The 13,510-nt window shown below is 31.7% G+C and overlaps 1 protein-coding gene across 2 annotated transcripts; it reads left to right on the forward strand.

Annotated features, from left to right (window-relative positions):
* Positions 1-5,345: 5,345 nt before the first annotated feature.
* Positions 5,346-10,572, forward strand: LOC114420632 (cytochrome P450 90B1-like). Of its 2 annotated transcripts, XR_003668394.1 has the most exons (9): positions 5,346-5,779; positions 6,042-6,366; positions 6,464-6,616; positions 6,709-6,960; positions 7,108-7,200; positions 7,462-7,540; positions 7,711-7,817; positions 9,003-9,178; positions 9,860-9,985. XR_003668394.1 is itself a non-coding variant. In XM_028386480.1 (8 exons), the coding sequence occupies exons 1-8, from the start codon at positions 5,565-5,567 to the stop codon at positions 10,106-10,108; spliced, it is 1,473 nt and encodes a 490-aa protein (XP_028242281.1). In that variant the 5' UTR covers positions 5,347-5,564; the 3' UTR covers positions 10,109-10,572. The 2 variants fall into 2 exon arrangements, 1 of the variants encoding a protein (XP_028242281.1); XM_028386480.1 differs by lacking the exon at positions 9,003-9,178 and having other exon boundaries at positions 5,347-5,779; positions 9,860-10,572.
* The last annotated feature ends 2,938 nt before the right edge of the window (positions 10,573-13,510 follow it).

A 13,510-nucleotide genomic window follows, 5' to 3' on the forward strand; every position in this document is an offset into this window, starting at 1 on the left:
CACACTGGGACTTCTCTGAGATTTGAGAAACTTTCTTGGTCCATGCCCAACTGAATTATTTTCTGTGGGTTCCACGAGTTCCCATGAAATTAAATTCTCTATGTTACAACTATATATGTTACATGCAGATCAAAACTCATTGACGCCGACATATGATTAAGCCCGTGACTGGTGCTGTTTACACCATCGAATAGTTTAATTTGTTAGATAAATCATACATGTTATATTGATAGAGATAGTTGTAACATTTAACATATTTTATGATCTATTATTAAATGATACCTATTACTAGTATATAGTGTACACCACAGATTCTACAAATTAAATCCTTACATAAGAAGGAAATCTTTGTTATTAAATGCATAAGATATTTTTTTAATTTTAATCAACGAGCTATGAATATCTAAATAGGCATGCTATTTTTTTTAATTTTATTTTATGAAATAGGCATGCGTTTACTAGTATATTTGATCCGTCACGAGTTATACAAATCATTTTTTTTTTGGGAGACAGAAATTTCATGCTTAAATAATTTAAAAGGGGACTTTTGATATTAAATCATACTTAAACGCTAATAAGTTTAATAATATTAATAACAAAAACGTTGATATTTAATCATGTTAATCAACAATAATACAAAAAAAAAATTGTATTTAATAATGTTAATAAGTTAAGTACAAACTTTCTTAAAAAAAAGCGTTAATCGACTATAAAATTAATAATGCTAAGTATTGAATATAAACTAAGCATATCATCATAAATTATCTTTTTTTTTTCTCAGCAAAACAAAGCACATTATATATAAAAGGGTGTAAAGTAGTCATACTATACAAAACGGTACCAGAAGTACCTAAATACACAAAAGACTAACCATGACACTCCCCAAATAGCTCTAGTAGAACATTGGTTATAACAGGAGAAACTATACCCAGAGGCAACACAAGCAATCTATAATCGACAAAAAATATAACCCACCCAAGTGTAAAATCCAATACCAATCTACCATATGTACTATGTATGTAATTCATATGTATACTAGAATCCCCCGTACCCACCAAAAAACACTATACAATATCCTTATAGTCATTCCTCTTTCCCTTTTCTCGCCATGCTACAATTCTTACACCTAGTAAGCAAGCTCCGGTGTTAAGGCACCACTGTGAGAGGAAGTAAAAAAACGAATCGTCATATACTTTAATCCAGCTCCATGAATGAAAGAGTACCCCCTGCAACAGGTTTTGTAAATGGAATTCATAATTGTTGAAAATGATATCATTTCTAGTTTTTCAGATCATCCATACAACCGCACACCAGAAGAACTTTAATCTAATTTGCCTAATCCGATTGGCTCCCACAAGGTTATGTTGACGAAAATGATCACCAATCGATCGAGAGGGCACCACGGATAAATTTATCCAACCATAACAAACATTCCAAACTTCTGTGATCATCGGGCACCCGACCAACAAATGTTCCATGGTTTCTAAAGTATTCAAACAAAATTTGCAATTATAATTTTCTTCATCCACCCTAATGTTCCTACTCATCATAAATTATCTTATTATGTACAACGTGCAAAGCAATGTTTTTTTATACTTTGCAAAGCAATGTAAATGGATGTAATCATTGACTTGATTAAAGTATTAGTTACCGGTAAAATATAAGTATGTTTTTGTAATCATTTTACACTATTTCATCCAATTCAGTTCAACTGTGGGTGATCCGATTCCATTTCACCCAGCCTAATCACTGTTCTGTCTAAACATCGATTTAACAACCTAACTAATCCAGGAGCTTAAAACATTTTCAATAAGGAATCTTCCAAAAAAAAAATTTAATCTCAAAAGTTAATCTTGTTAAGATTGATTATTGACGTATGATGTTAGATCTCTAGATCGAGTTCTTATAAAAGGATTGTTAAGATATGCATTTATTTCAAAAAAACAAAAAATTACTCTCTCAATAAAATTGATTTGCATCCAATTCTTATAAGATAAAAAAAAGGTTAAACACTATTAGAATAAAAAAAATATAAGAGATCTTGAAAGTCATATAACACTATAGGATCCATAAAAAATGACTAAAATCTTAAAATAAAATCTTTTATTAAAAATGCTCTTAACCATCTAGATTAGTATGGGTGGTTTGGTTCATAATAAAATGGATCCAGTCATTTAATTCAATCCAATCCTAATTTAATGATATTGCTGTAATTTTGCATAAATAAATATCCATAGCATGTAGGGATTAGATTGGATACTAACTTCTAAATAATTAGCACAAAATAAACATAGTATATTTATTTGTATATAATTATTTATTTATATAATTTAAATATAATATTTTCATATATTGTATTTATTTTTATAATTTATATGTCAATATATATATAATTGATATGATTATTTACTTTTGTAATTTAGATACTACTATATATTTATGGTTTATATATTAGTATATTTTTGTGTAAAGTTTATATAGTTGTATAACACACATTTTTATAAAATTACAAAATAAATATACTTTCATATAATTTTTATTATTATTGGGTAATTTAAATATTTATTTTAATGATTTATATATTAGCACTTTTTATGTAATGTTTCGAACCCCTATGATGTGTATATTTATTCATGAGACTTAATAATAATATAATTTGATGTAATAATTCTTTTTCTCCGCTTTACACACTTAATCAAGAAATTTGTGTGTGTACGTATTCAGACGGGAGTACATGTGCTTTATGAAAATATTTAAAATAATGTAAAAAATATATATTTGTATAATAAAATATAAATTTTACATTATATAAAGAAATATCTAATCAAAACACTTGGAATTTTGAAATTATCCATCAAAATACATGAACAGTTTTCACATTTATGTTTTGAACAAATATTTTTGTTAAGTACAACCTCTTCATTTTAAAACAGTTATTAATTATTTTACCTTTTGATAATATTTAAATTAATTCTATACACGATTATGATACACCCCATTTCTTTTATTAGATCTTTAATTAGCCCCTCCAATTTGTAACTAAAACTTTCATCTTGTGTTGTGTCTCTCAATATCGAAACGTACGATCAGCGGTAACTACACTAATATTTGGATATGATTTTATTTTAAGTAGTTGTTCGTTTTAAAATTTGAATAAGAAGTTTTTATACAGATCGATTCGATATTATATTATAAAACTGAATATGATTTGGTTGATAAATTTACTTTTAACTTTTTGTAAGAGATGATAAATTGATGTTAGGTGTCATACTAAACTTACATTATATAATATTTTTTTAGGGTATAAAACTAAGTAAACCAACCATTGAATTGAAATTTTATAAAGTAAGTTAAGTTTATAAAATTTTATATAAATCAAAATCCATCTAATTAACTGATACTATATTGCACTTCTTTGTTTTGATGGATAATAATTATTTAAAATATAGGTAAAGTCTATTGCTAGATAACAAGCTAACAAATGTTTAAATTAAGCGATATATATATATATATATATATATATATATATATATATATATATATATATATAGAGAGAGAGAGAGAGAGAGAGAGAGAGAGAGAGAGAGAGAGAGATTATACCATATAGTTTAATTGAAATTGGTTAATTTAGTATTTTTAATAATAATGTAAATGTAAAAAATTGATATTTGATGTTGATTAATTTCTGTCAATTTATGTAAACCTATATATTTTAGTTTGTAAGTACATCTTTCGTTTAAAAAAACACAAGTATAAAAAAATGTTAAGTGGGAAAATCATATATACGATCTACGAATCTAGCTTTCAACGAATGATCAAGTCAGTAGGTGAAAGACAAAAAAGAATAAATTATGATAATGATGTGTAATTGATGATTGATTTTACTTAAATACCTTATTTTTTGACAGGAAAGTTTGTTAGATAGTATGTATCACGTGACCCACATGATGATAATTGATAGTTTACTTCTTTGTAGGGCATGTAACTTCACTTAATATTTATGTTAAATCAAACCATGTCCAAATATAATATAGAATAAAAATTATTTGTAATATTTTGGAAGTGTGATATATATATATATATATATATATATATATATATATATATGAGAGAGAGAAAAATCGCGAACATAATATTTTTTTTTATCAAGTTCCTTGACAAAAGATACTTTAGAGAAACAAATAGTTATATATATAATGATTATAATTTGGTTAACTACATCTTTAAAATAATTACTTAAAAATAATATTTAAGATAATTTTTAATTATTTAAAAGTATTAAATACATTAATGCATGAAAATAAAACTCAAATAAAAATATTAACAATCTTTTAAGAATTTAAGTTTTCAATTATTGTCTGGGTATTTTAAGATAGAGGAGTGCTGAAAATATATTGTTTTTATTGCATTCCTATTTTATCGTTGATTAATATTTAGTAAAAACTATAAAATCAACACAGATTTAATAAGTGAGAAGTGAAAAAAAATTATAATTTCTAATAAATTTTAATTTATAATAAAGAGACTATTTAAAAAAAGGGTTAGAAATTGTGTTGTTAGTTTTTCTTTCTAGGACATGTTTGATTCTTTTCTTCTTTTTTTTTTTATTTTGAAAAACGAGTTTTGATCAATTTTATGCTATTTAGCAATTAATTTTTTATTTAAAATCTTTTAAGATTTGAAAATCATTTTTAAAGTAGTTTTAAAAACCTAAAGAAAAAATTCGTGTCATCTTGTTCAACATTTCTTTTAATTCTACATTCTCTTTTGTATCTTGTACCTCTTTCTATCAGTCTAAAAACATTTTTTGAAAATAAAAATTAAACATACTCTTATAATTCTTGATATTTCCAAAAGAGCAGAAAGTTTTCCTGCCTAACAAGTTAACAGAAGAAGATAAAACTTTATAATTTATACTTTCCATTCACCCAAGGGGAAGAAAATAAAAAAGATGAAGAAAGAAGGAAGCAGAAAGAAAAAGACAAAGTATTCATTAATCCCTGCATGCCTGGAACCTCTCTCCGAAAATCAGAATAGGGGAGAGCGAAGGCAAAAAAAAAACAAGTGAGAAGAAAAGCAACACTGCTTGGTAGTACTTAGTAGGATGGGTTTAGCCTAAAGTGTAATGCAACAGAAGAAAGGTAGCACAGAGATTTTTTAATTTTAAGAAAAGAAGAAATGATGAGGTTAATGAAATATAATTAAAGCATAAACAAAATTAAAATTGTAAAGCTTACAGTTTTCCAAAGTGTAAAGCCAATTTGCTGGTTGCTACTTTCCGCTGTTTTCGCTTAAAGTAAGAAGAGAAGCTTATAAAAGCACCCTATTGGCTTCACGCTCTCATTAGCTCAGATTTCATTGAAAAAATCACCTGCTTTGGTCATTTTATTACGCCATAAAATGGAAACTCCTTTTCAGCCCATGTTAAACCTTTTCTAGTTTTCTCTTTTCTTATACCCAAACACACACAACACAAGTCACATTTTTTGGCTTTTAAAACAGAGAGAGAGAGAGAGAGAGAGAGAGATTACAAAGATCAGAATCAGACAGGCTAGCTTAGCTCCATGTCTGACTCACTCTTAACTTTCTATTCTCTTTCAGCCATTCTTGCTCTTCTCCCAATCTTCATCTTCATTCTCATCAAAAGAAAGCAAAGCAAACCCAGGCTCAACCTTCCCCCAGGTAACATGGGTTGGCCATTTCTTGGTGAAACCATTGGCTATTTGAAGCCTTATTCTGCCACCACAATAGGGGAATTCATGGAGCAACACATAGCAAGGTAAAATAACTACCCACTTACCAACGGAGGTTGTGTCTAACGAAAGGGATTAGTCTCCCACAACATAGTGAACTAAGGTTCAAATTTCTGTTGGAAGAGATGCCTATATTTAGTGTTTGACGGAGTCTCGAACAGGATTATCTCTCTCCGAAGGATGATAACTTTGCGAAAACCGGAAAAAAAAAAAAAAACACTACCCGCTTAACACAATCTAGAGAGGGACTCTATCACTCTAATTAACATGCCAAATGTTTGTTCTCAGGTATGGTACAATTTACAAGTCAAAACTGTTTGGGGAGCCAGCAATAGTGTCAGCAGATGCAGGACTCAACAGGTTCATTCTACAAAACGAAGGGAAATTGTTCGAGTGCAGCTATCCTAGAAGCATCGGTGGAATACTAGGAAAATGGTCCATGTTGGTCTTAGTTGGTGACATGCATAGAGACATGCGGGTTATATCACTCAACTTTCTAAGCCACGCCAGGCTCAGAACACACCTCTTGAAAGAGGTGGAGAAGCAATCCCTCTTGGTTCTGAACTCTTGGAGCCAAAATTCCATATTCTCAGCCCAAGATGAAGCTAAGAAGGTACCTTTTTGTTTCCTATATAATACACTTGAGTCAAATGAAAAGAGCATTAAATTTCCTATTCATGTCACTTTCAATTGGCTTACATAAATCGCAGTTCACCTTCAATTTAATGGCTAAGCATATCATGAGCATGGATCCTGGGGATATCGAGACAGAGCAACTAAAGAAAGAGTACGTCACTTTCATGAAAGGGGTGGTTTCCGCGCCATTGAATTTACCTGGAACTGCATACCGAAAGGCATTGAAGGTAACAACTAATAATAATTAATTATTTAGAGAACTTCATTTTTTTTTTATTTTTTCTAATCTTGTCATTTGATATTTGTCTATGTTTCACAGTCTCGGTCCATTATACTAAAGTTCATAGAGGGGAAAATGGAAGAGAGAGTTAGAAGAATCCAAGAGGGGAATGAGAGTTTGGAGGAAGATGATCTTCTAAACTGGGTTTTGAAGCATTCGAATCTTTCAACGGAGCAAATTCTTGACTTGATTCTCAGCTTGCTCTTCGCTGGCCATGAAACTTCGTCGGTAGCCATAGCTCTAGCCATTTATTTCTTACCCGGTTCTCCTCAAGCTATACAACAGTTAAGGGTAAGCAAGTACAGCCATGATGTCACGTGGAATATTGTCTTTTAACACTTCTCTGACCCTGTTCAGCTTCTTACACATACCCACTTGACTCAAAATTTTACTAGTGATAATTAGTTTTCTCATTTTTGTGAAAAAATATAATAATAGGAAGAACACAGAGAAATTGCCAGAGCCAAAAAGCAAACAGGGGAAGTTGAACTCACTTGGGATGACTACAAACGAATGGAATTTACTCATTGTGTAAGTGACATGATAATAAATGAATTATGGCGGTCTACTTGTCTTTATTTATTTCTAGTAGTAATTATTATTTGATGAACAAGTTGGTAGTTAGCAATATTATATGGGATGATGAAGCCGTTTAAAGTGTATACAACAGAACGGCATTATCAGTAAATTTGATAACACAAAATTATTAGGATTAAGAAAAAATATTATGTGTGCAAGTGTATATATATATAGAGTATTGTATTTATGAATTATTTGTTCCATTTTGTGAAGGTTGTGAACGAGACACTTAGGTTGGGAAATGTTGTGAGGTTTCTCCACAGGAAGGCTGTGAAAGATGTTAGCTATAAAGGTATGTTTGGAGGATATAGAATTAGCATTTTTTTAAAGTAGAAAGATGAAAAAAGAATTCTTTTGTGGAAAAAGAAAAAGGAAAGATAAAAAAGCATAGTTTAGGAGTTATAGTAAAGGGAAATTAAAGTCGCTGGAAATCGAATTGAAAATGTTGTTCGTGTTTGAAAGGTTATGACATTCCATGTGGGTGGAAAGTCCTTCCGGTGATTGCAGCCGTGCATCTGGATCCTTCACTTTTTGACCAACCTCAACACTTCAATCCATGGAGATGGCAGGTCAATTCTACTTATAACTATAGACAGCACGCGTTGCATAATTATTATTGTGCATCCTTTTCTTTTCTCCTCTTCTTCTTCTTCTTTTCTTAAAGCCAATGCTTAGTATAAAATACTATATATCTATTAGGAAAAGGGAAAAAGAATAATAAGCAGAGAGGTCCCCAAGCACTTGAATTGGTCCTTGCGGTGGATCCCCACATGCAATCACTGCCTCACTGGCTTCCTTTCCTTGAAGGTGTGTGGTGTGAACAAAATTTAGTTTAATTTCGGGGTCCGGATTTTGCCCAAAATGTCACCCCGTAATAGTTACAACATGGTTTCTAGGTCCTAGCTCATTTAGCTTCGTGAGTTATCTTCCTTCCAGAACACAAACAAGTTTTTACGTTCGGCGCTTAACGTACACACGCCGTACGCTTTGACAAATGCTTCATTTCATGTCACCCCCCTTTGATCATTCTAGTTGACTTGATCCTAACTAGCTATAGCCAATTAATACCTCCGTCCAAATTCCCAAACACAGCCTTATATATTTAATTATTCATCACCAAACTAAGCACATGCTTCTAAAGTTCCAACCTAATAACCTATGGTAGCCCCCCCTAACTAAATTATTCACGGAAGGTCAAGATTCAGATGATTAATTAATTAATTAATTAATTAACGTATCCCCTCAACAATGGTCATTGTTCAAGGAATGATGGGAGTTTATATTTCTTTTCAATTATTAACTTCTTATTTTTATTTTGTAAAGAAAAAAACGTAGGACATACTAGATATAGATATAGATATAGTCATATAGATATGCTAGTTTTTTGGATACGCATTAATTGGCACCGTGAAGTTTTAGTTATCACTTGATTTAGCGATGGTAAGAAACCATTGTCCGAAATGGCGAATAACCAAAGGATGTGGCCTACATGCACAATGGAGGATCAAGTGGGTCCATTCCATGCATCTCAAACAGTGGCGAATGAGCATCTGCATCGTTAAGGGTAGTGTCAAGTTTCACGAATAGGAAGGTGATAAGGATGAGGTGGTGGTGGTAGTCAGCCATTGCGTGTGTTTAAGAAGCAGCTGAATCCAACGTTAACGAACTATAACATAAGTAGTTGCTTTGATATTTGCACATAGAAACATGTAATTTTTCTGTTTAACGTGATTTTCATCACTAAATTGAAACAGAGATTACGACAACTAGGAATACCATTAGCAACAAATTAACGATGATGATGCGGTGGGTTGAGACTTGAGATGATGAAGTGTCATGATCAGAGAAGGGGATGTTGTGAACAGTACGGACGTGGGTCCCAATGGATGCGATGATGATGAGCATGGCTCTTTTGTGAACGTGTGGGCAGGTACTGAGGTTCCAGACCATTAAAGCCCATGTGGAAGTGGGCCTCACACATGCACGTGCATATGTGCTTTTCTTTTTTCGCAACCTGGTCCTGCCCCGGCTCCTCTTCCCTTTTCTCCCAGATTTATTTTTTTTAATTAATTAAAAAGTAAAAATAGCCAACATGTATGTAGCCAAGTGGGGAAAGCCATGATCCAATAGAGGATAACAATATGATGGTGACTAGTACCGTAGCCCGCTACAGCTCCAGAAATTAATCATCAATCTAAAATTATTCATCTCGGTTTCTTGAATATATAAGTCCACGCTCTCATGATGTAATATATGTATTTATCCTGCTACCTATTTTGTGATGCTATTATTGTAGCTAGAGAACCATCCCATATCAATTAGAAATAGGCAGTTGCATTAATCAAGTGGGTTTGCTTTTGGAAAATATTTTATGAACACCTAAGATAGATATTCAGCATCTAGAGAGAAAAAAAAAGAAGAAATATAGGTATTTTCAAATTTATAATATGATAGGAAGAGTCAAGATAAGGATAAATGAGAAATATTAGTTGGATATTTACAATAAATGATGATTCATATATCATTATTTTTTTCTTTTTCACATCATTTCTTGTCTTCCCATTTTTTATATTATTATTATTTTAATTGGATATTGATGTTGGTGGTGCAGAACAATGGTAGTCGTGGTGGAAGTTGTTCAAGCAAGAACACAGCAAACAACAACTTTCTTCCGTTCGGAGGAGGACCACGATTATGTGCAGGATCAGAGTTAGCTAAGCTTGAAATGGCTGTTTTCATTCACCATCTCATTCTCAACTACCATTGGGAATTGGCTGATACGGATCAAGCTTTTGCCTACCCTTTTGTCGACTTCCCCAAAGGCCTACCCATTAGAGTCCAAGCCCACTCTTTGCTTTGAGAAAAATTAGTTAGTAAGTTCACCCCAAATATGTAATAACTCCAAGCCTAGCCAATAACAGAGTCACACCTTGATCTAAATCAAACTACGTGAAGAATTTGAAGTTCCTAGCTCCAATGGCATTCCATACAAATCAAAAATATTTCCGACTTTCTCGCGTACAAAGGGAAGAGAAAAATATTAAGTACAATTGTACAAAGACAGGCATTAGGACCACTTCCCTTTCTTCTTCTTCCTTTTCCTTCAATTCCCCCTCTAGGCTGTAGTAGATTTTTACTGCCCCGTACCCCCACCCTCCCTCACATTGTACATTTTTATATATTCCTCCCAAATGCCCACCTCGAGTGAATATTTACTCATTTTTATTTTCCCACTATTGTATTGTAATCTATCTTTCTTACTATATATCATACTCCCAATTATCTTTTGTGTATAAATCATTTACGTTCTGTTGCTTTCCTTCACCGCTCCTTTACGCAAAGAGATTTCGTACGTCCCCAACACCACCGCGTACATGTGACTTATGTGCAACCCGTGCAAGACACAATTATGGAATATGTAATTCTCATTTGAATCCAACATTAATTGTTTATCATTATATTCACACACACCTTGCAAATTGGTAGTATTTTAAAATAATTTAAAAACGAAGACCAATGATACTATTAATGCTGATTTATTTTTTTGTTTCATATATGTTGTTACACTTTATTGTTTATTTTATACGTTAGGGGGGGTTGCAATCTGGGAGGCAGTTTAATTTGTTGTTGGGTGGCTATAAATGTTGTAACGGGGTTTGGACAAACACGGCATCCCTGGAAATTTATTAGTACAATCATAAACAATAACCAAAATAAGATGTGGAACTTTATGCGAGAGGCGTCTGAGTAACGATGGCATGGCACCAAACCAATTGCACGCTAGCTTTGACTTTGCTGTAACGTGATTAACTGCGAACGAGGAACTCGTGAAGGCCCCACTCGAGACTCCTCCATTAATCAGCATTCGGAATGTCGGTCACTCACTCTTTTCTTCCTTCGTTTTTAAGATTTTATTTATTTATTATTCACATCAATGCTGCTGGATTCATGAACCTATTAGTATTTATATTCAATTTCAACTTTTTATATTTTTTTTATAAAATTATTTACTAGCTAGGAGGAGTTTAGTCATGACTCATGATAGATAATCAACTACCATAAACTCAAAAGTTGTAGGAACATATTGAACACAGCAGACTTTTTTTTCTTTTTTTCTTGTTCTCTATTAAGCATGTATATTTGTTAAAACATTAAATATCTAGCATAATCTTGACGAGCCAAAAAATATTAATTAGAGTTTTCCAATTTTCGAAAGTTTTATAGAATGTCTGAATGAATCTTGTAATTATGGTTAAAAAAATGAAGAATCCTTATAATTTGGTATAAAACAGAAACAATATTCAGCTCATTCGGTCTACATCATTTTCATAAGAGAATGCCAAAATGGTGCGAAAAAGTTCGGTATGAATGGTTGACACGGAACAAGGTGTTCGGATAAGTTTAAAAAAAAAAAGTGAGGACTATGCACAATTAAACTCAAACACTTAAGTTAAGTATTGCTACTCGTAAAAATGATTATGATGTTTTGCACAGATAACTAATTAAACTGTTCGGGTTATTACACAAGTGATTAAATACATGAAGTTAAAATTAAATTATTTAAATGTTATTCGAATTATAATTTGATGCTTAATGAAAATAATTTTTTATTTTAAATCTCGAATTAGTCAGGATTTTTCTTAATAAGGAGGGTGAAAGTCAATGTTGAAGTAAAAAGTGAGATTAAAATTTACTTATTTAGCAAGTATCTCCATGCCTTAATCGTAAATAGTGCCAGATCATAGTGTTCTTGTCAGGTTATATTTGTCATGTAGCGTCAATATATTGTTAGGTTAACTTTCGCTATTTGATCGTATTGACGTGTCTTCGTCCTCCCCTTTCAATATGTATGGCCTACGCACATTATTACGTATCCAAATGGGAATTCTCCGAAAAATGATAAATGCGTAGTTCTCGGTGTCATAGAAAAAGCTTGGAAGGGGAAAAAAAAGGTATAAAGAGGGTTGGGGACTTGGGACACAATCAACTGTCTTCTTTAACTACAAATAAAAAGCCAAAAATTGGCTGTTTCACAATCAGGTTAAATAGTTATCAAGTTCAGAAAAAGATCGACACTGTTTGTATTTTAACGAGGTTTACAAAATATTCCAGCCTAACAACAACAAAGTGGATGGGGATGATCATCAATAATTACGCAACGAAGAAAACGACTATTGCTTCCCTCAAAATCAAAACAAATATTGAGTTCACCGACAAATCCAACATCTCCTGGTCCCCCGGATAATGAATCAAATTACAGATTACATACTTTGATATTATCATCAGTTAGAAGTTAGTTATTTTCTGTTTCCTTTTTAAATAGTTAGGATTTGTTTGGTTTAACTTTGGGTTTAACACACACACATTCTCATGCATATTTTGTGAGAAATAGAAATTTAAAACTTTAATTTTTCGTGGGAAGCTTCTTAACGGAAAATCAAAGACGACGCACTTAGTTTGTTATCAAGTTATTTAAAACGGATATTTGCTTAATTCACTTGCAATTTGTTATGTACCATACACAACTAAGTGCAATTCCATGATATATATTAGTTCCAGCAATTCAATGAATCTACCCGTCTAATTAATTAAGAATTAAAATTATCGCAGAGGATTTGTGACTTTTTATTCCACTATTACTGTAAGTTTAGTTGCAAAACGCAATGATTCGGTGAAGCACGACAAAGGTCCATAATGCAAGGCGTAACCGGATAAGCGTTTTTGTTCTTATTCATAACCGCATAAGCGTTTATGAATTGACACCTAACAAGTTGTGGTGTTCTTTCTTTTGCGGTTCAATAATTCATGGACTTACATTAAGTGTAAAGGGACTTCTAGCCCCAACAAAATGGGAAAATAATTGTTGAGAACCTTAATACTAGATGATACGTACCTAAAGAGAGATACAGAAAAAAGGGAAAAAAAATGTGCGAACGATAGGTGTTATGATGTAATAAAAAGAGATGGAGAAAAATAACAAAGTGTTGAAGAAATATGCGTGTTTATATATCATCATTGTTAAAATGTGATTCAAGGATGCTTTAGATCTATATATGATGACAAAAAACAAAATCTAGATATGGTGCTGTAGATACCCCAAACGGAAGATTAAGTGAATGACAGACAATGAATTATTTTTGAAGAGAAAATGACTTTGTTTCAAAAGTTCTCTAAATAATGTCTTTTGATTCAAAGTTTATATAGCTTCAAAAATAAGTTCGTCCAAATAAATATGTGTTAATTGTTAACTTAAGAGTCTAGA

This window comes from Glycine soja, chromosome 1 (genome assembly GCF_004193775.1).
Source record: "Glycine soja cultivar W05 chromosome 1, ASM419377v2, whole genome shotgun sequence".
NCBI lineage: Eukaryota > Viridiplantae > Streptophyta > Magnoliopsida > Fabales > Fabaceae > Glycine > Glycine soja.